The 25,845-nt window shown below is 44.1% G+C and overlaps 1 protein-coding gene across 1 annotated transcript in view; it reads right to left on the reverse strand.

The window, feature by feature from the left end:
- The window catches only part of nup214 (nucleoporin 214), a 109,996-nt gene that overhangs the window by 55,061 nt on the left and 29,090 nt on the right, over window positions 1-25,845 (reverse strand). Inside the window, 5 exon segments of the mRNA XM_042058868.1 lie at window positions 17,872-17,977; window positions 20,029-20,196; window positions 22,828-23,124; window positions 23,318-23,401; window positions 23,940-24,025. Coding sequence (XP_041914802.1) covers window positions 17,872-17,977; window positions 20,029-20,196; window positions 22,828-23,124; window positions 23,318-23,401; window positions 23,940-24,025 — 741 coding nt within the window.

A 25,845-nucleotide genomic window follows, 5' to 3' on the forward strand; every position in this document is an offset into this window, starting at 1 on the left:
AGTGGTTCCACTGTTTAACTTGCACAGATGCGCAAACACAAGAATGAGCGCTCACACCACTAAGGTCATAATTTATTTAATAACAATAAATTAAGAAATGTTTCCTATTCTGGGAAATGTTTAGTTTATTTTTCTTTCGGTCCGCGGTTCAATGATACCGTTTAATTGTGCGCGGACCAGCAATCTCCGAGGAGGCCCTAACCCTGCAGATCACAGACATAGAAAGCATAGGCCTACTGTATGCTTTGGGTACACAACACATGTTGCATGTCCAGTGTACACGGAAAGTGACAGTGTCTTGGAGAGGCCGCAACCCCGCAACTCCACTTCCAACGTCATGATTCCGATACGCCCGACACTTCTGCTTTTTATCTGGTGGTGGTGGTGGAGTTGACCAGACATCTGAGGCTTCAGACGTTACCAATTTATCATCCATCGCGTGGCCTCTGAAAAAACTTTTTTAAGGCTAGTCTGCCTGGGCCTGGCCATGTTTGAACCGCCTCACTCATTTGTTCGTTGTTTAACATGGACGTTTTAAGCGTGCGCTTCCTATTTGAAATGTTTCCTATTTGAAATGCAGCATAGGCTATGCGTGTTGTTTAATAGTTTTCAAATGGTAGAGCCTGTACATTTAAAAACATAGCCAGAAGACGGATTGCCTAGGCTTACATTTTAAGGCTTATTCTCAAATTCAGATTGCGTTAAGGGGACAGGATTATTAGCCAATTTCAATCGGACAATTCAGAGAGATTTAATTTTGTCGGACATTTCATTTTTTTTCCCGGCCAATGTCCGGTAATTACCGGACAACGGAAACCCTGCTCAAACTATATGCCCAAAGATTACACTCAGTAAACATCACAAACTGCTGAATTGCCTCTGATAAATCCAGCACATTGGGTTTGGCCAGAAATTTAGCAATGCTACTTTCACACAAGTGATGGCACCCCTGATTTAAAATACACACTCAACTATGTGAGCATTTAAAATGACAGTCTCCAGTGACTTTACAGGTCATGCATGCATCCAATACAACACCAACTTCCAGATACACACACTCAACCCACCTAAACACTCACACAGGGAGAGAGAGGGAGGAAGAGATTATGTAACTACTAGATAATTACACACACACACACACACACACACACACACACACACAGGGAAGGAGAAGGAGCAAGAGAACCCGTAACTAGTAGATAATTGCCCTGAGCTGAGTTTGGCGCCCCCATACCCTGCACCTGTGCCCTGTTGCCCCCATACCCTGCACCCTGTTGCCCCCATACCCTGCACCTGGCCCTGTTGCCCCCATACCCTGCACCCTGTTGCCCCCATACCCTGCACCTGGCCCTGTTGCCCCCATACCCTGCACCTGGCCCTGTTGCCCCCCCTCTGCAGCTCCCGCCCCCCCTCTGCAGCTCCCGCCCCCATGGGGCACGCTGGGTGGCATCTGGTGCTACATGTCATCATGTGGGAAAGGATGGCACAATTGGGTGCTACATGTCATCCCCCACTAGGACAACTTCACATGCTGACACACACACACACACACGCACACACACACACCCCTTTCCCTGGTCCCAAATATTTGGAGAGGACAAGCCTGAGGGCAGTTTCCAAATTAGCTGTGTGTCTGTGTGTGTGTGTGTGTGTGGAGCAGTAGAGAGAGATAGAAAGACAGTGATGGAGAGAACAGAATGAGCTGCTGAGTCGGAGTCTAATCAGAGGAAGACACGTCATTGGCTGGGTCTAAGCAGAGGAAGACACGTCATTGGCTGAGTCTAAGCAGAGGAAGACACGTCATTGGCTGGTTCTAATCAGAGGAAGTCATTGGATGAGTCTAAGCAGAGGAAGACACGTCATTGGCTGGGTCTAAGCAGAGGAAGACACGTCATTGGCTGGTTCTAATCAGAGGAAGTCATTGGATGAGTCTAAGCAGAGGAAGACACGTCATTGGCTGGGTCTAATCAGAGGAAGACACGTCATTGGCTGGGTCTAATCAGAGGAAGACACGTCATTGGCTGGGTCAGGTGAACTGCAGGACCCTTAGTATGAGAAACTCAACTCTACAATAATCAATACAGCCTGACCAGAGAGCAGGCGCACACACACGCATTAACAACCACGCATACACACACGCGCATACACACACGCGCACAAAAACACACAGTATGAGGAACTCAACTCTAGAATAATCAATACAGCTGACCAGAGAGCAGGCGCACACACGCGCGCACACACACACACACCCGCACACATACACGCGCACACACACACACACAAACACACAGCTAATCAATGAAACATGGCAAGAGAACACACCCACCCACACTCACTGATTCCACAAAGATGGCAATGTTGAGTCAAGGTTAGGGGTTAAGAAGTGCCGATGTGCACAATTAGTTAAAGGTGTAATCGTCAATTATATATCAATTATACCGACTAAACCTTTAATGCAGACACTACTATACTATACAGAGTCAATGACACTGACCAGCATAAATGCAGGATCTAGCAATACACACACACACACACAGACACAGACAGAGACAGAGACACACACAAACACCCCTGTGGAGTCATGTGTGAGCTGGGGATGGTCTATCCAAGCGTCCCAGAGTAGAGATCCTCACACACTCCCCAGACCCCTCACTGGTGTCCACTGACCACACACACTCCCCAACGCTTCACTGGTGTGCACTGACCACACACACAATCCCCAGACCCGCGCTGACCGCTCACACACTCCCCAGACCCTTCACACTCCCCAGCCGCTTCACTGGTGTGTGCTGGCCGCGTCCTGCCTCGCCACACTGACCACACACACTCCCCAGCCGCTTCACTGGTGTGTGCTGGCCGCGTCCTGCATCGCCACACTGCACACCTTTGCGGATCTGAATCTCAGGTGGCGCCGGGCTCCATGTGCATTATTCAGCAGGCTCTTAAAGATGCATGACAAGGGGCCGCAGTGGGCAAGCGGAGTGTGTGTGTGCATCTGTGTGTGTGGGGGTCATTTAGTCATGTCAAAGATGCTGAGTCACCCTCATCACCTCAGCTATTTGGAAGCCACACATTACGAATGGCTGACAGGCTCATGTTCTCCTTCTTGGTCAAAAACTCTGCGTTACCGCAACCATATCTGCACCTTAACGTGGCCATTATAGCCACAAATGCTGTGTCACTTCCTCTGCCTACCTGGACCTGGCAGCCAAGTATCATCTAGCCTGGCTAAAACTGCTGAGTCACCCTCAGCATGTTGGCAGGGAGACGCCCATCACCGGTCATCCTGCTGTTTCAGTGAGAGGCTGGCTTCAGTTCACTGAACACTGAAAAATAATGAAGACTTTTCTACAGCGCAAGATATTCCTCTTCTCTTCCTCCAGACACACACATGCATGCACACACACACATGCGCACACACACACACACACAAGCACGGTCTTGTACACCATCTCCCCCAGGTCATATCACTCCACCCCACACACACACACTTTCACACTCACTGAACACCATTTCATTCTCAGATCCTCTCTCCACAAACACTGAGACATTTGCCTCCCAAGCAGACTCTTTCACACACACTCACACTTTTCTCTCTCTCTCTCGCTCTCTCCATTTTCATCTCTCTTTCACACACTCACTCCCTCTCCCTTTCAATCTCTCTTTCACACTCTCTCTCCCCCTCCCTCTCTCTCTCTCCTCCCTCCATCTCCCTCTCCTCTCTGCAGCTCCAGACGGTTGACACTCAGCAAGGTCAGGACTGAAGACAGCAGCTTTTTTCACTTCCCATTTTGCTCCAGTGGAAAGAATGGGGTGAAGGAACCCAGTAAACATCCTAGTTTCACTTTAATCACATTTGAAAGACGTGTCTTGGCAGCGAACAACGTTTATTTTGTCTATTTTATGTGGAAGTTGTTGTTGACAAGCGGCAGTGAGCGGAACAGATTCTCGTTGCAGGCTACGAACAATGAGTCCGGCTGGGCGATAGGCTACATCACGTTAGAAGTGTCCGATTCGGTGGACTGCATTAGTGGACTGCCTAGCCTACTTTGTTTAAACTTTACGGCCTTCAGTTTGTCCTGAAATTCTAAATATTCTCTTATAGTGGATATAATGTTGTTAGACCAGCTACACATTTTGATTTTGTTATTTGTTGTCATGTAGGGCGTCTAATTAAACATGATGCATCAATAGAATGTGTTATGTTTTTATGTGTCGGACGGTGAGGGCACAGTACGGGAGCCGATGTAGGTGGTGGTATGCGGGGAAAAAAAGTTTGGGAACGGCTGGTGTAGGGTTAGCGTTGGCTGCATAACAATAAGTACATTTACATGAAAGGCGTGCTAACTGTGCTTCGATGGCAATAACAAAATGCTCTCCTGCCCTTCCTGGTCCTGACCCCATTTCACGTTGTCCGGGGTTACCTCCTGATGGTCAGACAAGAATCGATATCTCTGCCCAGCAGTGCCAACACCAACCCGCTGTACCGCTCCTGCATGCCTCACTGCCAGCTGTGGGGACAACAAAGTGTGACACCTCCAGGCCACCGTCCTGGTCAACGACTGCCACCATCCCCATCCCCCTCGCCAGATGCCGGCATCTGCCACCCATCCTGGTGGGCACCTTGATTGGCGCCCTTCTCCCCACTGCCCCTCCTTTAGGGCTGTGCCCTTGTTCTCTGACACGAGAGACGCTCAGCTGTTTGAGCTCGTCAGCCCACGAGAGAGAACAGAGGGAATCTGGGGGAGGTCAGCACACCCTCTGGGTGCATCTCAAGGTCATCCTCTCCTGGGCTTTTGCTGTCTGCAGGAATGCCTGGCGACAGTTGGGAGGCACTTTTGTGGAGAGTAGGGATCGACCGATATCAATTATTACCAAAACAGGAGGCCGATAACCGATATGTAAAACCGATATGTCAGTTGTCAAAAAGGGGGGTAGATGGTAAAGGCTATATGCTGCAAAAATTTAATTAAAAATCATTTAATTATGCAAACTTTTCTTTCTTCTTTTGATACACAATTGTCTATCAACTTGCATCACTTTGCAAGTGTAAATCCTGTGTATCATGTTAATCCAAGAGCTGAGTGATAGCAATTATTTTCATAGAGTATAGGCCTGCACAATGGGCTATGTGCTTGTTAAGGGACCTGACACAAAGAGGATGCTTTGCCATCGTGTGTGTGAGTGCACGAGAGAGGGAGAGGGAGATGAAGAGGTGCATGCGTGATGGCAAGTGTTACGGTTGAATAGTTTAACAAAACAGTTTTAAAATAGTTCTTATGCTATTTAAGCATGCAATTTGTATCCATGTGTAGGCTATAAGCTACACTTTTGAGAGCCTAAAAGGCACGTTAATAGCCAGCTCATGACGCGATTTTGTTCAGGTCGGATTAAATTACGATTGGCCCTGGGTGCATGTAGTCTTTTCTGACAGTCCGTTTCAAAAAGTAGCAATTAGACTTTTTGACGTTCGCTATCGCATAATTTAGGACTTGTCTGTACTATGTCCGCCGAGGTGTCCCGTTATTCACAATTAACGAACGAGGCGGAGGCAGAGAACTCCCGACACACAGCAACGAGTTTGTGGGCTAACTAGTAAACAGCATCAGTAACGTGCATCAATCGGGAATTCGCTAAATGAAGGAAGTGGGTGCTTTACTTATTGATCCGGATCAAAGAGACAATAGCTTACAAAGTGGTGTTTTTGTAACTTCAGTGTAGATGATTGTGATTCACTGCAACTTCAGCAATGTAGGCTACCTTCCTTACCTTCGAAAAATTGCTCCGTAGGCTACAGCTGAAGCCCAGTCTGCCTCAGTGAGAATCCTAAACTTTGTCTGTGTTCAGTCTTCGATCCTGATTGGCTGCATTCGTGCTAACTAACAAATCAGACGGTGTAGTGGGCGGGACAATGCTCTTGACCACAGAGTAGCAAATGCAGGGAGTGAGAGACGCTTTACAGACAAAGTAGCGCGTTTCATTTTTTATCCATTTCAATATCGGCTTATCGGTGGAAAAAATGACCGATACCGATTATTATAAAAATGCTAAATATCGGCCCTAATAATCGGCCAGGCCGATAATTGGTCGACCCCTAGTGGAGAGTCCGATTATTATGGGATACTGGATGTCCAAAGTTTCCCCTCACTGCTGGAATAACAAATTATTATTTTACTACCATGGCAACCACATCCTGCAGCAAAATTATCATATAGAAAATTGGGTTATTGAGTACTCTCTCAGGCAGTGGGGAAAGACAAATGTAATCATTACACAGTCCTACTCCAGGCCTGTTATTTGCATTAATAGCTCAAACTTCATTTGCATTAAGAGCCTAGGTGGGGGTGGGCAGGCGTAGCACAGCAGCGGCCCATGCCATATACGGGTCTGGTGCCCACGGCAACCAAGACTCGAGCTCGGCCCGAGGTCATCTCTCGAGCCCACTCCCCATCCTGTCCTGTACTCTTCACTGTCCTATCGAATTCAGGCTAGAACAGCACACAACTCTTCTCTACCCCCTCCCTCCCTCCAACAGCCTGGATTGTGGCCGTACTTAAAACTTTTTATTTAATACTTGACCAATGGCTGTAGCCCTATTACTTCAACCTATTCTTGTACTGATATAGTTTTTATATTACTTGTCTACATTATTCTCGTATATGTTCATAGTTATTTTATGATGGTCTCTAGACTTTATTTTTGCACTGTTGGACTTACTTATTTGCACCATCACCATGACACTCACTCTCATAGAGCACCTTACCATGCACACAGAATCACAGGCTCAGTCCCTGCCCTGTCACTGCAAGCGCCTCAGGCTTGATCATCCTTAAGCACACTATGTGGATATTTGATTTAGTTTTTTCTAGTATTTAAGAATTTTTTATAAGTATTATATAAGTATTTTTTTTTTTTTTGTCTTCTACTGTCCCTATTGTGCAGCAGGGCTGTCACTTTTGTAAAAAAATCCAGTTAGATTTTTGAGACATAAGTGTTCATTGAATCGATTGTAAAATCGATTTTATAATGTCTAAAGACATTGACGTTTCCGTTTTCAACGCCAAATATAGGCCAATCCACAAACAACTAACAGGCATTAGGACGAATGTAAAGAGGGCGCTTGTAGACGCAAGCCAGCAATATTTCTGATGATTTATCGGCGTGAAGTTTCGTGCACAATGACAAACAGGAGTGCAACATTCTGGAAAAACATTAAGCAGAGTGGACTGCCATTACATCAGTGACAAACATTACTGCAGGCTTCAACGTAGCTGTGTCTGTGTTTACGATTAGAAATGTCAAACAAATTTCGCCTACGTAGAACTCGATTGCAGTTTGCATAGCCTACCGCTTTGTTCTTCTCCATAGTTTGATATACCAAAAATCCGAAGTACTTCAACATCGAACTCCTCAAGTTATTAGGGCCCATCACTCGTCTCTCTCATGTCGCACAGACTGATCACGTTGTGCTCCATTTTTTGGCAAAACACGAGCAGCACAGCAGCTGATTGAAACAGCTGTTTCCTATGTGTAAAATTGGTGGGAATTTTCTTTTTAGCTTTCGCAATGCTTACTGCACTTCGGAATTCTTTTATATTATTATATTCTTGTTTGTGAATTTTGTTACATCTATCCTTTTTATTTGTTTAATTTGTTTACAATTAATAGTGTACATATTTTTTTTAAATCGATTCCCTATTTTAGTTTTCGAAACTTGTGTTGTTTGGTCCAATCGATTGTGCAGTTTTTTATATGTATATACTTATATTACTTTTTCTGCTGTAAGTGCATGTTGTGTGTGATGTCTGTATGCAACTGAGACCTTGAATTTCCCCTTGGGGATCAATAAAGTATCTATCTATCTATCTATCTATCTATCTATCTATCCATCCATCCATCCATCCATCTTCACTGTCCTATCGAATACAGGTTAGAACAGCACACAAATAAAACAAAATAAAAGCCTTGGTGGTAACCAGCAGCCTATATATGGTAAGATTTTAAGATGCTTGTTGTTCAGACCTGCATCACTGTGTCCAGAGCTTGTCCACATGCTCTGTTAGGCTACTACCTTGTACTGAAATAAAGACAAATTGCTACTTCAATCACAAAAGGCACTGCTATTTTTTCCTCTACTGACTAAAAAGGCAAAAATGTGGAAAATGACACCAGAGGAATATTCTCATCAGGTCTTGCGGCGCCCACATCAGTCAAAACTGAATCCCTGATCTCTACACAAGAGTGCTGGTCCTGCTGAAATGGATCCCATCCCATGAGCTCACCAGTAACCCAAAGTCTATGGGACGGATCGCAGCACAGCAGCAGCCACACTGAGCCCCAGCCCACTGCAGACACTGAGCTGACAGTGTCACCTTACACACACCCACAAGCACGAGCACACGCGTGCACACACACACACACACACGATGTATGCTCTATAGCCAGCCACATCCTGCTAAGAGATAAGATTCCAGAATTCAGCCCAGCCAGCGAGTCCAAAACACTGGAATTTATAAGGGCCGCTTGATTAGCTTGCCATGGTACGCCGACAGCGCACTTTGTCTCTGACAATTAATGCCCTAAGAATAATGCTGGGTATCAGAGAGAGAGAGAGAGAGAGAGAGAGAGAGAGAGAGAGAGAGAGAGAGAGAGAGAGAGAGAGAGTTTGCGGATGACCTCCTACTTCTGTCCCCAACTGAGGAGGGGCTAAAAGAGAGTCTGTCAATCCTGGAAAATTACTCTGAAATTTGGAACCTCCCCATAAATAAAGAAAAAACTAAAATAATGATATTTCAAAAAAAGACACGTTCAACAGACAATAAATATAATTTCACCCTTGGTGAAAGCAGACTTTCCCAAGTGACAAGCTATAACTATTTGGGCCTAAATATTTCCTCCACGGGCAATTTTAATCTGGCTATTAAAGACCTGGTTGACAAAGCACGGAGAACATATTATTGCATAAGAAAATCTCCAGTGTTTCCCCTACAGTGTATTTAACAGCGGCGCAGCGCCGCCGCTGGATTTTCAGCGCCGCTGCAACATAATATCACGAGATTCACTTAACACACTGTAAAAGCACAACGGCCAACGTCATCTCGAAATTGTTTTCTGAAAGTCTTGAGTAAGTTAAGTGCATCAAATCCGCACTTAGCCTCTCATTATTCAGGACATATATGCGGCATGATGTGTCAGGTGATTACAAGCCCAAAGACAAGTCTGCAGCCCATATGGCTAGCCTACGTTCTGAACACGGTTACATTGTTTAGCTATCCGACTGATGGGGTCTTGCTCCGCCACAGTGTAGCCTATGGTGTCATCGTTCACTTGTAGGTTACACAATAAATAGCCTACTTATAGGCCTGGTGACAATAAAAAATGATATTAGTTATATTTCATCACAAAGCTGTTTGTATGCCGTGAATTCGCTTGTAGCCTATGCCATATGTTAAGCTTGAGCAATTCCTCTGATCCAAAGCCTGCTTTGACACATTGACACTAATGTGAAACATGCATCCTCCTCTCCTAGCCTACATCAAATAAAAGAAACCAATTCATGATTACGGAAATGAATTTAACATGGGGGGGGGAAAGTTTGTTGCGATTTAGCCTACTGTTGTGATGCGGTTCTTTCTGCTGATTGGATTTACGTCCGGTGTCGTCAACTCTGAGAACTCTTGCTCCGGCTGACAATTTTATCCAGAGAGCTGATTTCCCAAAGATGAGCCTCCATCAACATTCAACGACAAATTATTAAAACGTAAGTAATGCAATAGAGTAAACCAATGTGCTACAAGGTGTATGGTCTTAACGTTAATTGTAGCCTAGACTTGTAACGTTAGCGTAGGGCTACATGTAATGTTTGCATGGGAAAGCTAGGCGAACACAGTCTAGGCCTGTTTAAACTTTCTGATAGTTAAAGGAAATATGAGCATATGTCGGCATATACGTATAGCCTAAATTCTGTCCACTTAGCTATAATAGGCTATCACAAACAGACCTTTTCTATGTTTGCGGCATTAGACATAGGAGCCTACATTCTCTTATCAGAAAGACGTGTTCTCATAACTTCAGCGTTCTCTTGACGGTGAGACGAACGGTCGCACTTCAATCAAGTAGCCTAGGTCCTTTTCGAGTTAATTGTGAGTGAGTTGTATGGTAACTGTGGGAGTGATGTAGAAGAAAAGTGAGTATTTACTTTTTTTATACGTGGGTTTGTTGTTTTGGGACTGAGAAATAGACTGCAAGGAGAGCATCTGGCTACGTGCATGCGTGTCAGCATTAATGGCCCCCCAACAATTCAATTCAATTACCAAAGAGCATTAGAGATGTTCTTTGAAAAGCCCAGAAAAATTAAGTGCTCGCAGATTGGGTGTGGCCTTTGCCATTAAGACAAATTTAAATAAATTGTAAATAATCTTTTTCTGGGTTGTGCCATTTCATTTTTCTTCTATCATTTTTAACCAATAATGTAAAAGAAAGCTGAAAATGTCCACAAAAGAAACACGAAGGTATGATATAAAAAAAAAAAATTAACCCCCCCCCCCCCCCCCCAAGTAATAGCACCGCTGCTGGAAAAAATTCTAGGGGAAACACTGATCTCTATACCAATACAACACCCCTATCAAATTGTGGCAAAAGATTTTTGATTCGGTTATCAAGCCCATTATCTTATATGGCAGTGAAATTTGGGGCATAAAACATCAAGATAATTATGAGCTATGGGACAAAAGCCCAGCAGAAACACTACACCTGGAATTCTGTAAGAACATCTTGGGGGTACACAGGAATGCAACAAATATTGCATGCAGAGCAGAACTTGGAAGATATCCACTATTAGTTGATATTCAAAAAAGAGCATGCAAATTCTATCACCATGTACTGTCCTCAAAACCAGAGGAATATAATCACAGTGCCCTTCTACAGAGGAGAACCCACCCAGAGAGAGATCCTTTTGATTATCTTATATCAAAACACAATTTGAATTTGAATACACCAGACATGTCTCAGGCAAAGTTAAAACATATCGAAAAATTAACAAAAGAAGAATATTACAAATATTGGCTAAACAATATTGAACAATCCAACAAATTGAAATGTTTCCAAAAAATCAAAACCAATTATGAATTTGCATCTTATCTAAAAGAAATTACCGAGTACAAACAAAGAAAATTACTAACATCCTATAGATTAAGTGAACACTCTCTGGCCTTAGAAATGGGAAGACACAGGCAAACCTGGCTTCCTAGGGAAGAAAGGTTGTGTTTGCAGTGCAGTGAGGGAGTAGTAGAAGATGAAAAACACTTCCTCACTGAATGCAGTAAATTCAACACAGTCAGGAACCAATATTTCCTTCAATTCAGCCAAATTATACCTCAGTTTGAACTATTAGAAAATGAAGACAAGCTCCCATACTTGTTGGGAGAGCATACAAGTTGTTTAAAACTCGCTGCGCAGTACCTGTTAACATGTCATAAATTGAGGAAGTGAGTGACCCATATTGTGACATGCTTTGCTTTATATCAATAACCAATACCCATGATCGCACATTGATAAATATACAGTATATAGTAATACTGTATCATTATACATTTCATTTATTATTTTCTCTTTTTAATTATTATCATTTTGTTATTATTTATTATTATTATTATTTTATTTGTATTTTTTATTTTCTTAAACAGATATTGTATCTGTGTTGTTTTGTTATATGTTTGCTTTGGCAACACTGCTTCATTGAGTAATGCCAATAAAGCTCCATTGAAATTGAGAGAGAGAGAGAGAGAGAGAGAGAGAGAGAGAGAGAGAGAGAGAGAGAGAGAGAGAGAGAGAGAGAGAGAGAGAGAGAGAGAGAGAGAGAGAGAGAGAGAGAGAGAGAGAGAGCTATGAGGCTGCTGCTGGAGAGCCAAGCAGCTAGGCTAGGTTAGCTAGCTAGACTAGGAAGGGTTCTGCGGTGCTGAGGTGGCAGATTCACGGTCATCCAGTGACAGCAGGAGGAACCTCTGAGGAATTGTGAGGAATTCCATTAGAACTATCCGGGGGAACGGAAGTTAGAACCCTTAAAGGAGCCGAGACCAGAGATCCTGGCCAGTACTGCTCCATTCAGAGTCAGAACCCGTTTAGCTAAGTCAGGGAGCTATCGTATCATAGCAACAACATATGTACACAATCAATTTCTACCTTGCATGTTTTTTAACACTCACTACTTTGGAATAGAACTACTTGCGTTCTGGAGGTGAAAAAACCATGTCAGTGTGAATGTCCATTAATACGGCAAGGCAAGGTTATACAGTAGTGCATTTCATACACAGAGGCAGTTCAATGTGCTTTCATAAACACAAGCAACGTATAGTAAATGTGTAAATACTTACCTATAGCATTCACTATGATAGTAATACTAAAGATGTATCAAAGGTAAATAGAATGATAGACAAGTAACACTCATAAGTAAAAGACTCAATGTCTAATGGGAAGTAAGACGCTTTCTGTTCACTGATCAAATGCACTAAGAGTAGTATGGTCTACATTTGATATTAGGAACAGTAGGGGACATTTTGATTGGCTGCCTGCAACTACATTCAAGTGTAAGTGCTTTACTTCGCACACTTCTTGTGTGTGTGTGTGACTACGTGGGTCCGTAGATGTGGCAGTGCATTTGTGCTGCTTACTGTATGGGGGCCCCACCACACACACACACACACCCCCACTATGTATTTAGCAGCTACGCAGCGCCAACACTGGTGCAACACTGTTAGCCATAAGCTTAGCTATTAGCGCCTTCTTTGCACATCGAGCCTGGCACAACACTGTTAGCTATTAGCGCTGTCTTTGCACATCAAGCCTGTCGCAACACTGGCGCAACACTGTTAGCTATTAGCGCTGTCTTTGCACATCAAGCCTGCCACAACACTGGCACAACACTGTTAGCTATTAGCGCTGTCTTTGCACATCGAGGCTGCAGTGTCCATGTGAGAGAAGACTGGACAGGAGTCACTATGACTTCACTCCCACTAGCCAGCCTTAAGAGGCTGCTTTTGATCTCTACAGTATGCATGTATCTTTTTCTCTATCTCTCTCTCTCACACACACACACACACACACTCTTCTCCTTTTGCCGTTGTAAATAGCTGACTTCTTGTGGCTTGTTCTCCCTGTGTACAATGAAAATGCTTTTGTTGTGGAGGCCAACGACTAACAACAGGCAAAAACCATCCCCAAAGAGCTATATCTACTGACAAGGTAATGTTGTCAGTACATGTCTTCGGGTTCGACAATTCTTAAAGTTGCATTGCTGGTTCTCTTGTTACCGACTCACTACGGCTATGCTATATGGCTATGCTAGGTGAACGATTCCCCAATAACAAGTTTGTTTGTTTTAAATCTGGCATAGTGTACCTTTAAAAACTATGCTTTTTCACTTTCTCTCACAGACAGACACACACAAGCAAGCACATAAACATTTCTGAGAAATTGGGGGTGGCAGTTAGAGGCGCGTACACACACACACACACACACACACAACGTAAAGATTACTTCATTTTCGATAAATTTCGATACATTTTCTGTACCGTGCGCATTGCAGTCTATGGTGTATTCACATTCTGAATGTCAACATATTTTACCAAACCGATGCGGTCATGCTGCCCGAGAAGCCCGTCGATCCCCTACCAGTTTAGGTGTGTGGTATTTTAGGTGTTGAGGTGGGAGCTAAGTCTAAAGATAGTGAGTCGAGCAAGGTAGGCTACAGAGGGATTGGGGACTAAAAGAAAAAGCACGTCTGTTACATGGAAATATTTTGGTTTTATTAAGGAGGACGTGTTACAAACACCGTGCCAAATGTGTCCTTCACCACGTGTTAAAATAAACAATTTCTTTCGTTATTGTTATAGGATCAGAAGATATCTGTCTTTCACTGTAAAGCTTGTATTTCATGATTTGCATTTAGCAAAAGCCCCAGACAACAGCAGAGAGGTAATCAGGATTTGTTATTTGTAAAAGTTGTTTAGCCTACTTCGTTGGACTGTGCGATCGCAGCCCCTTACCTTCACTTTCCGCTGCCCTTGTAGTCTAGCCTAATAATGTGGGATGCGCAGCGTATGAGGTTACAGACTGGGCTACTTAAGATTTTAGATGAGTGACCGCCGCAATATAGCTTAAGTAGCTTTTTTGCTAGGCCCAGCAAAGGCTGGCAATGTGGAATATTCCGCTGGTTGGTGCACAAGTGTTCAGATTGGCTGTCTATCCGTCTTTTAGGAGGATTTTCTTGGAGCAGATCTTCCACACAACTTTGATAAGCTAGTCAGTAGGGCTCTTAAACGTCCCACATACTCAACGCACCCGACCAGTAGCGTGACAATATGACGTCACAGAAGCGCCGTAACCATTTATACTCGCGCGTGGTGGTCGCGACACTAGTTGCAATATTCTCCTGAACAGAGGTGTTGCTGTTGTGAAAAGACTAACACTAACTACGTTACACAGCAGAAGAAGCTGCAGTAAGAAACACTAGTAGTTAACTATAGAATCTTTGCTAGTAGCAGAGACGGTTGATAAAGTCAGAGAATGTCTAATAAGGGGAGAACCACCACTTTCGGGAAACTTCCGGTTTCTGAACTGGTTGCAGTTCCTTTTTTGGTTCCACATGAGGGCGCTCACGAATAAGTGCAAAATTAATGGAGGTCTATGGAGCTGTACCCCTCAAATCCACTTTTCTCGGGATATAATTTTTTGCCCAGAAATTTGAATGTTGCATGCGAAAGAGGGGACAGAGAAAATACACACCGCTGAGTATTATATTTTTTGAGTCACTTATTTGTTCTAAAAAGCCTTTCAAATGCGTCAATGACGTCAATCATTAGCAGAAAGCAAGTGTGTTGTAGGCAACAACCCAACCTGTAAGAAATCGAAAGGACGTAAGTACTCGTTCATTCAACTTTTGACCTATAATCCAGTGAGCTTGCAGAAACCACAATCAAATCTTCGATTTTTCAACGACAACCAGGTGAAAGAGACAAATTTAGCCGTCTAGCTCCATAGACCCCCATTGTTTTTGCACTTATTCGTGATCAGACCTAGCGGAACTGCAACAGATTGCAGGTACAATGGAGTTAATAGGGAGTGATCCGGCACTCCGTAAACGGGCTCTGAAAAAAAATTAGTGGTGCGCTCGTCTGAAAAAAAATGAGTGGTGCGCTACCTCGTGCTACCTGGCTTAAATCCTGGCGCGCCAGCAAGCCCTTAGCTGTTCACTTCCAACAGGCCATATATAGCCTAGGCTTCATAATATTTTATATTTTTTATGTAGAAAATTATACATTTATTTCTGTAATTTTACACAGGTTTCCCGTTTACCAACAAAAGTAGATGCGCATGCAGCCATGGGGCAGAAGACGCTTGGTGGCCGTCCACAACGTTATAAACTTAACCTATTAATAGTCGGCTGCTGTAAGCTACAATCGGAATTTTTTGTATACCCCTATTGTCTCAATTATAATAACATCTCATTTCAGGCTATATTTCAGAGTTTGCCGTTCATTTGCTTTATTAATATATCATCGTATTTTGTCATTTTTGGCGAAGATGCATTCCGTTAGGGATATTGAACATATTGAACATTCTCTAACCATCGTGATTTCGAATTGGTGCAGTTTTCAGCATAAAAACTAATTTTATTCTATTCAAGGAGAGCACTGCTCTATGCTGTTCTATGGTGTTTTCTGCCTCTTAGTTGCGCACGCATGTTCTCATGACGTTGCATAGAAATCCATGTATACATTTACCCCCCCCCCCCCCCACCCTATAGTCTATGCTAGCAGCAAGTAGAATGGTAGAATGGAGATATTTTTTTTTATTAAATATCGCAAGTTATATCGTTATCGCAGTACTCAATAATGTTATTGCATATCCCATGTTTTCCTAATATCGTGCAGCCCTACTGCATACTAAGTTAAATGTGCACATATATATCAGCCATCAGTCTGAGAAAGTGGGGAGAACACTATTGATTTTACACACACACACACACACACACACACACACAAAAACTATCGATTTGGTGCACACTGTGCACACACACACAGACGGGTCCAACAATATTTGTATGAGACATGTGTTCTGATGTGGAAGGCGCGGGCGCGCACACACACACACCTAAGTGTGTAGACTTTGTTGTGAGGCTCCCTGGGGGCTATGTGTGAGTGAACAGGGGGAAGGCCATGATGAGAAGCACTGCAAGACACACACACACACACTTATACACATTCATACACACACACACAAACTTATACACATTCATACACACACACACACACACACACACTTATACACATTCATACACACACAAACACATTCATACATTCATACACACACTTATACACACACACAGACACTTCAGCACATACAACCATGTGTGTGTGCGCATTACTACAATACACTAACATATCAAAGGCCAGTACCCAACAAGAACATTCGAAGCTATTCTAAGTCACTGTAAAAAAAACAATGTACGATACAGAAGGTGTGTGTGTGTGTGTGTGTGTGTGTGTGTGTGTGTGTGTGTGTGTGTGTGTGTGTGTGTGTGTATGTGTGTATGTGTGTGTCTCTCTAGTGGTGCCCCTCCTGCCTGAGCAAAACAGGAGCAGGAGGATGCTGTGCTACTAATATTATATCTCACACACACAGGGCAGAAGCAGGAGTAAACCAGACTTATCATCCAAAACATTGATCAGTTACTGATCAGTTAGTGATTCGTTACTCATTACTCTCTGCGTTGATTTAGTCCTCTCTTTTGTCTGTTCACTTCAAGCTTACAAATACGGACAACACAGACCAAGGTATGAAACAAACGTATCCATTTACGTATGGAAAGGAAGTCAAATTCTCTGACTTTTACTGACTAAAGAAGCTGAATCTCCATGGCCTTTAATGAACAGAAGAAACAGGCTATATTTGTTCTCAGTAGGGATGGGTATCGAGGACCGGGATTATATTATTACCGGCCTGTGATTGGTCAGTACAGTAATATTGTTACGTTTTTGGGCAAACGGTGCTGCTATCGGTATTTATGTTTGTTTATCTAACACTCTGCTGTCCCGATCCAGAGCGCATAGGACTCTGCTACTACACATGGTTTGTGACACGGTCTGTTGAGTGTGATGAAAATGTTTGCATGCCTCTGATTGGTCTGTTCAGTGATGAAAGCGTTTGCATGCCTCCGATTGGTCTGTTCAGTGTGATGAAAAAGTTTGCATGCCTCTGATTGGCTGAATCTGATTTTGAATGCATTTAGGGTCAAGAAAACATTCCTCTGGCAGCAACAGATAGCTTGGCTTGTAGCGTGGGCTAATAATCAACATCCCACTCCGCATAGTCGTCTACACACATGCCAAAAGTTGACATGTGAACACATCATGTGCCAATCATGTGGTATGTTGTGAATACATTGTGCCAATCATGTTGTGATCTTGCGGCTGGAGCGAGGTTGGTGTTGTGAAGCCTTGTGCACACGCAGTTCTGGCCGAAACAGATGCCTGATAAGTGCCCAAAATGGGTTGCGATAAGGCCGCCGAGTGGAAGGACTTGCCTAAAAGGACTTTGCTTATAGCCTAATTTGCATCAAAACATAGGCTACTGATAAAACATTGCTTTATGTGGTCCACTGAAACTTGTATCACGCTATAAGGTCCATCTCCAGTAAGGATTAACGTGTGGAATTTCTCGCATTATGATGGCTAGTGTTGCGGGACTTGAATAAATGATACGCTATACCCACAATCCCACGCTGAAGCGGAAGGCCCTGCAACCGCCCGGCATCTGCTCTGTGGCAGCAGCTCACCTGACCTGAACGACCAATCAGAGGGAGGGAGCGCTCACCTGATCACCGTGGAGATGGGCATGGTGGGCCCCTTGTCTTTCAGCTCCTGCACGTTGACCACCTGGGGCACCGTCTTCAGAGTTGATTCGGTCAGAGAAGTCCCCACTACAGCAGAGAGCAGAGCACACGCACACATATACACACACGCACACGCACACACACGAAACACAGAGACATATATGACGCATGCCAAACAGAGAGGCAAGCATTATATTACAATGCTGCAAGCACATCACAAGGTGCTTGTGGCTAAACAGTAAAACAGAAAGTAGAGCAGACTTCAGGTCAAGGGTTTGGACTTACAGGGGACTTACAGTGCAGGCTTGTGCAAAATTCCAGAATTGAATTAAATTCCAATTCAATTCTTGAATTTCACTTGCATTTCAATTGAGGTAGCAAACAGGAAGCAGAATTGCAATTCGAATTGTGCACAAGCATGTTACAGTGGACTTACAGTGGACACATACTGGCAAAGTGCCCCACACAAAGTGCAGTGGCCTAACATATCACTACATCCTAAAACAGTCCACTTTTGTGAACATGAGTACGTCATCAAACACGTAATCAAGAGTTTATGAATGAATATGCAGTACTTCTCTACTGAAAACATGCTATAAATACACCGCAGTTGAACTAGTACACAGACACACTCATGGACACACACACACACACACACACACACACACACACACACACACCCCCAAATGCAGAGATGCTGAATATCACACAAATGTGTGAAATAACTTGTTTACAATCTGGGCGTAGCCATTAGATGGCTGAGAGGGAGAAACAAGATGTGAACGTCCATCTGCAGCGTAAGCTGATCCTGCACTGAATACCCAAACCAGTGCCCATGTAGTACCAGTGCCCATGTAGTACCAGTGCCCATGTAGTACCAGTGCCCATGTGGTACCAGTGCCCATGTAGTACCAGTGCCCATGTAGTACCAGTGCCCATGTAGTACCAGTGCCCATGTAGTACCAGTGCCCATGTAGTACCAGTGCCCATGTAGTACCAGTGCCCATGTGGGTGAATGATCTTTAGTACCAGTGCCCATGTGGGTGAATGATCTTTAGTACCAGTGCCCATGTAGTACCAGTGCCCATGTGGGTGAATGATCTTTAGTACCAGTGCCCATGTGGGTGAATGATCTTTAGTACCAGTGCCCATGTGGGTGAATGATCTTTAGTACCAGTGCCCATGTAGTACCAGTGCCCATGTGGGTGAATGATCTTTAGTACCAGTGCCCATGTGGGTGAAATGATCTTTAGTACTGAACAGGCTGAGCAGTTGACTGAAGCATTTCACTTGTTCTAACATCTACAACCATCACTTAAAACTGACTTCATGTTCATGTCAGTAAGTCGTATACAAATGGAGAAAAGCCTGCTGTTCCATAAGCCTCCCCAACATCTTCAATTATAAAAAATTAATTAATTTTAAAGTGAATAAATTGCACCTTGACCTTTAAAGTGCAAAACAAAGGGAATACAGAAAAAAAAACTTTTCCAATGTCAACATTTGACAGCAGTTACACAGTATCCCTGTCTTAGGTGTACTGTCTCCACCTTGTGGTTAGCTTAGCATACTACACCTACTTCAACTCAGATTGCCACGATCTAACAGCAGAGGGACTCTGGTTTGCTGTGACGCAAAGTGAGGTGTGCCGTGGGATTTTGAGGAACCCAATGCGTTTTTGTACGGGCTCATGAAATAGGCTATTAAATGCATCAATGGCAGCATTTTCTACATAAAAACAATTCTACATTAAAAAGCTCAGTCAACCTCATGATATGCATATCACAGTGTTCTCAGCTCATGAACATTGTACAGAAAAAATACGGGCGTAAAAATGTAAACCCTGGTCATAAAGAATGTGTGTGACATCATTTATAATCAGTAACACAGTGCCTTGGTGTTTTGGTTTTGACCTTTGGAGTGGCCCAACAAGATTGAGAACCTCTGTCTTATAGCAAAGACCCAAAAGAATAAAATTGTAGGGATGAGTGTTTTAAAAACTGAGACTGCTTGAATCCTGAATGGTCATGTGTCTGTACGATTGATATCTAAATGACAATTTCTTCTACTGATATTCAACTTCTATTAGCATTAACTCATACAGTACACAGGTACACAGCCCTGCCCCCAATACATACCAGGCTTCTGATTGGCCATCTGTCTGCGGAGGGCGGCGTTGGCGGCAGCCTGCTGGGCGGGGAGGGGGAGGGGCGTGGCCTTCTCGGTAGGCGGAGCTCCGTGTTTTACAGTCTTAGTGGCCAGGGCTGTGCTCTCGGCCCCGCCCAGATTGATATTATTGGTCGGTACTGATGACACAGAGGAGGAAGAGGAGGAGTTAGTGTTAATTAAAAGATATCTCAAAACGTTTCACAGCGCTAATGCTATGGATTCACAGTGCTAATTTTATAGATTCACACTGCTTACTGTACGCCAGTGGTTCTCAAACTTTTTCTTTTATTCCCCACTGATCAAGGGGGCATTCTCTAGCCTGACCTGTCCCTCATCGCTCTAAGAAAGTGGTAGGTCAAGCTTAAAATTGTCAAATTTATTGAAATAATGACAAGTTCTAAATATATCCTCTTCAACAGAGTTAAAATCAGCTGGTGCTGCAGATATAATAATAAATAAATAAATAAATACATAACACACATATTTCTGTTTTCCAGCAACATATTAGGAAGCATAGGCCATTTTACAGCATTGTACAATATATAGCCGTGGCCCACTGGTTAGCACTCTGGACTTGTATATATAGCCGTGGCCCACTGGTTAGCACTCTGGACTTGTAACCGGAGGGTTGCCGGTTCGAGCCCCGACCAGTGGGCCGCGGCTGAAGTGCCCTTGAGCAAGGCACCTAACCCCTCACTGCTCCCCGAGCGCCGCCGTTGATGCAGGCAGCTCACTGCGCTGGGATTAGTGTGTGCTTCACCTCACTGTGTGTTCACTGTGTGCTGTTTGTGTTTCACTAATTCACCGATTGGGTTAAATGCAGAGACCAAATTTCCCTCACAGGATCAAAAAAGTATATATACTTATACTTATTCAATGAAATACCAACATGCTACATTAAATGGATCCATAATCCAGTCATACTGAGCACTGCTGATTGGGAAATATTTTTTAAATAAACTTTGCAGGGATGTGATGTAGGCCTACTGTTTAATACATGGGATCACAAGAGTGCCTCCCAATCAGACGTTTCAGCGATTTCGCTCAGAAATCTCAAAGGCATAAAATACTGTCGCGATCGAGGCGCCTGTCCCATACTCAAGTTTTTTTGGTGAATGCAGTAATCTTATTAGCTAGGTGAGGTAGGTGCTTGTCTTTGCCTTGTAACTGGACATTTAACTTAAATGTATCGCTAAGATATATCAAATGTATCGCTAAGATAGGCCAGCTTCGTCAAGAAATGTTCATTAGTGAATGTGCTTGCAGATTCAAACATGGGCTCTTCCTCTAAGAAGAGGCGACTCGGAGCTCAAACACGCGCGGCAGCACTTTACCTCGGCAAAAGCCACCTTGCCTTGCTGTGAAACAGTACAGCCTTTTGGTCAGCTACCATCTCTTCGCAAAGTGCGGAGAATAGACGCGCTTTTAAGGGCCGGGTTTTGATGAAATTCACCACTCTCACTAGCCTAGAAATCTAAACGCACCCTAGCGGCGGCAAATTAATTTGCTCAGCCTGTACGTCTAGTATCAAACCATAGGGATTTCTATTGGCTGACGCCGTGGACGTCATCCAATCACAGCGCTCTATTTTGTTAGAGTCTCTTAAGGCGGGCTTAAGAGGATAACGACAGTCCTGCGACAGTGAACAACAAGGAAGGTGGCTATGGCGAACGAAGAGCGGTTGTTTGAATCGGCGTTGGTGTCAACTTTGGAGGAGTTGGACTTTTTTTTTTCTTTTCTTTGAAAGTTGAGCAACACAATGCACTCAAGTCATTCCTTTCGAAGAAGGATGTATTTGCCGTTTTGCCAACCGGATACGGATATGGTCGTAGTGCTGGCCTATTGCATGCCTAGGCAGTTTGAAAGACAATTCTCTGCCCGCCCCTTGGATTAAGCAGGTGAATGGTTCGATTCCAGACTATACATTTCAATGATATAGGATGGCCCGCCAGGCTACACTCTCACAACAACGTTCAAAATCTCATGTAGGTCGGGACTAACTAAGCTGCCTTGACACAAGCGCTTCCGTGAATAACACAGTGCGTCCATTGCGCATCGGGTGCTACCTGGGCTCAGGCTACAGATAAAAAAAAAAAAACTCCTTTTCACGTCAGTTCGCGCCCCACTTGGCATGTCTCCGCGACCCAGTTTGAGAAACGCTGCTGTATGCTATGGTTTCACACCGCTATGGATTCACAGTGCTAATGCTATGGTTTCACACCACTATGGATTCACACTGCTATGGATTCACAGTGCTAATGCTATGGCTTCACACCGCTAATGCTATGGTTTCTGGGTTAAATGACATGTCTGTTTGAAAGATGCCCGCCCAGATTAATCTTATCGGTTGGCACAGGAGAGGTGGGGAAGTGAACATACAAACGACTATAGATATATAGGATGTAGGATGTTAGTGGCCAAGGGCAAAAAGCATGGCTGTGGCTAACGCAATAGATACACAAAGCACTAGACACCTGAACTACACTGAGACATGGCCCCCTAGAGAGGTCTGTGTTGTGTATGGGTCCTAAGGTAGAACCAGTTAAGTGTGTATGTGTTTCTGGGTGAACATTTGTAAGTTTTGAGTGTTTAGCATGTGTTTGGGTATGCAGTAACCAATGAGTGAGTGCAAATAAAGTAAACAGCCATAAGTATATTGTGTGTGTGTGTTTATGGGTGTGTGTTTATGGGTGTGTGTGTGTGTGTGTGTGTGTGTGTGTGTGTGTGTGTGTGTGTATGTATGTGCGTGCGCGCATCCTCTGGCGTACTCGGGCTGATGGCGGCACCCAGTCCCAGGGCCGGGCTGGTCTTGCTGAAGGGCGTGGACTGCAGGCTGAAGCCGGGCTGGATGGAGGGCGTCCGGACCACAGCGGGGTGGCGGGGCATAGCAGGGGGGGCCACGGGCAGCGGAGCGACCACCTCCTCCTCCTCCTCCTCTTCCTCCTCCACATGCAGCGCCCCCGGCTCCTCCACCTCCAGAGCCTGCGACAGCGAGGACGTGGAGCTGACGTCGTCCAGATCCTCGTAGTACTTGGGGGAGAGGAAGGCTGAGCGGGACAGGCTGGCTGCACAGGAGACACACACACACAAGAGAACATGAAGAGGAGGAGCGCCACCCAGCCCACAGTGTGTGTGTGTGTGTGTGTGTGTGTATGTGTGTGTACCTGGAGCTGTAGACCTGACGTGCGGGGTCTGGGGCTATAACTCATGTCTGTGGCCCATACCCAGCCCACAGTGTGTGTGTGTGTGTGTGTGTACCTGGAGCTGTAGACCGGACGTGTGGGGTCTGGCGTTTCGAGAGGAAATTCCTGAGCTGGGACTGCTTAGCTGGAGTCATTTTGCCTGAGATAATGAAGGGATATGAGTCATAGCACAGACACGCAGGACATATGAGTCACAGACACACAGGACATATGAGTCACAGACACACAGGACATATGAGTCACAGACACAAAGGACATAAGGAGGCACTGGCCCTGTTAACATTTGTTTTTAGAATTTCTTTTTAGCGTCTTGTGTGATCCAATCACAAGTGAATTGACATGACAGGTATCCAAGGTGTCCAGCCAGTTAGAGACGTTGCTGACCTCTTGTGTTTAGATTCCGCTAATGCTAATGCTAACGTCACATTCATTAGAACTCCCAGACAGTAAGAAGTCTTCCCACATTAACTAATGCTAACGTCACATTCATTAGAACTCCCAGACAGTAAGAAGTCTTCCCACATTAACTAATGCTAACGTCACATTCATTAGAACTCCCAGACAGTAAGAAGTCTTCCCACATTAACTAATGCTAACGTCACATTCATTAGAACTCCCAGACAGTAAGAAGTCTTCCCACATTAACGGCCCGGGTGTGTGAGTGAACAGATGCACACCTGGAGATTTGGAGGTGGTCTTGGGGGACGTCTCCAGACTGGCTTTGAGTAGCGCGTCCCTCAGCCCCTCCAGCTCTTTGTCAAGACTGAAACAGGAGATCAACAGGAGTGAGGGACACAAGAAAGCAACACCTCCTTTCACAGAGTCTCCAGTATAGTTCGGACAACTGCGTCACGTTTGGGTAGCAACGGCCATTTTACCAGTACGCTAAAGGTCAGATACAGCGATCGCTAAGTAGTTAGCGTCCAGAGGAGATAAGAAAACAAATGGACCGAATAAGAGCAAATGTGAACTTCACAACGACGAGATGTACTAGAAGGCAACGCGGTGTTACTGTAATAAAATAAAGAGCGTTAAATGCTGTAACACGGTGTAACTGTAATAAAATAAAGAGCGTTAAATGCTGTAACACGGTGTAACTGTAATAAAATAAAGAGCGTTAAATGCTGTAACGTGGCGTTACTTTAATAAAATAAAGAGCATTAAATGCTGTAGATTGGCTTCTGTTCTGTGGGCTGTAACACTGAGTGAACTGAGTTTGCCTACTGATGTTACGAAGCTGTAACTTATTACAGCCCATACATACACTTGTATTGAGTTGCTTTACATCCACTGGGTGACACAGACCTAGTTAAATACAGGGATGTAGTGGTAAAATAAGAGGTGGGTAAAATATGAATTCTGTGAGGTGGACTGTACTGTGCGGTATCGGATTTTTCAGAACATGTTTGATGATGGTGGAGGTTATTGTCCAATTTTTAATCAGTGGTATTAAATGGTTCCTAGAGTGTACATATTGTGAATGTGGATAATACATTGTGGTTTTTGAATGTTAAAGTTGCAATTGGTGAATAAACTCTTTTGAGAGGTGGATAAACTCTAATAAGAGGTGAAATAACTGGAAAGGTGGATAAACTGCGTTTACTTGCATTTAGCCTCCAATACATCCCTGGTTATATATCCAGATCCTTTCCATGTTGGTCAACATTTGCGATTACGTGTTGAACCTGTCAGTTCCATTTTGTCATAAGTCGTGCTTACCCCATTGGTCTATTTTGTCATAAGTAAAGGAAAAATTCAGGAATCAAGTTTATTCTGTTACAAGCAGAGAGGGTACAACAAAAATGGTCTATGGTCTATGTAGGCCAACCTAGGCCTTCCAGGCCTGGGCTAGGCCTACATAGACCATAGATGGTGCCTTTGACGTCAGGTCAAAACCAGGCCATTTATTTATCACCAGGTGGCAGTCTTGCCAGGTCTCGTTAGTTTATTTCCTGGAAACTTTACAGGCAACAATTCTCAGGTCAAACAGTGCATATTTCATAAGACGCTATATCTCCATTTCTAGAAAAAAAAAAAAACAGGGATTTTGATGAAAACTAGGCACTGGTTAGCTTGGGATTTCTTGGGAACAGAGGCATGTAGAAATAAACGGTTTGTACCCACTGAGAGCTTAAAGTCTCACCTTTTAAACAAGCCATAGTATGTGTCCATAGCTATAACATAGAATACTGTACGCTGTGGCTCTACAAAAATAGTCAACAATGATCTAGATTGCCAAAGCTTCCTGTGAGTGCGTCATTAAGTGCGGTGTTAAAAAGGCACCATCATTATTATAGGTGCTTTAAGCGATGCCACACGTTTTTTAGGCTAAAACATTTTATGTCACTGCAAACATCACCTAACCAACCGCTAGCTGTCGGTGTCCTGAATACACTGTAAAAAAAAAAAACGGCAACAAAAACAACCGGGACAAACCTAGCCCATAACAACATAAACTGTATCAGCAAATCACAGACGAGATGCGCGTTTAGGAGCGTTTAAATTGCACGGGAGCAGCACGGGAGGGAGGGGGAGGAAGAAGCGAGCTAGCTCTCAGTTTGTTTGAAAGTCAACAGAAGTGAC

This window comes from Alosa sapidissima, chromosome 13 (assembly GCF_018492685.1).
Source record: "Alosa sapidissima isolate fAloSap1 chromosome 13, fAloSap1.pri, whole genome shotgun sequence".
Classification (NCBI taxonomy): domain Eukaryota; kingdom Metazoa; phylum Chordata; class Actinopteri; order Clupeiformes; family Clupeidae; genus Alosa; species Alosa sapidissima.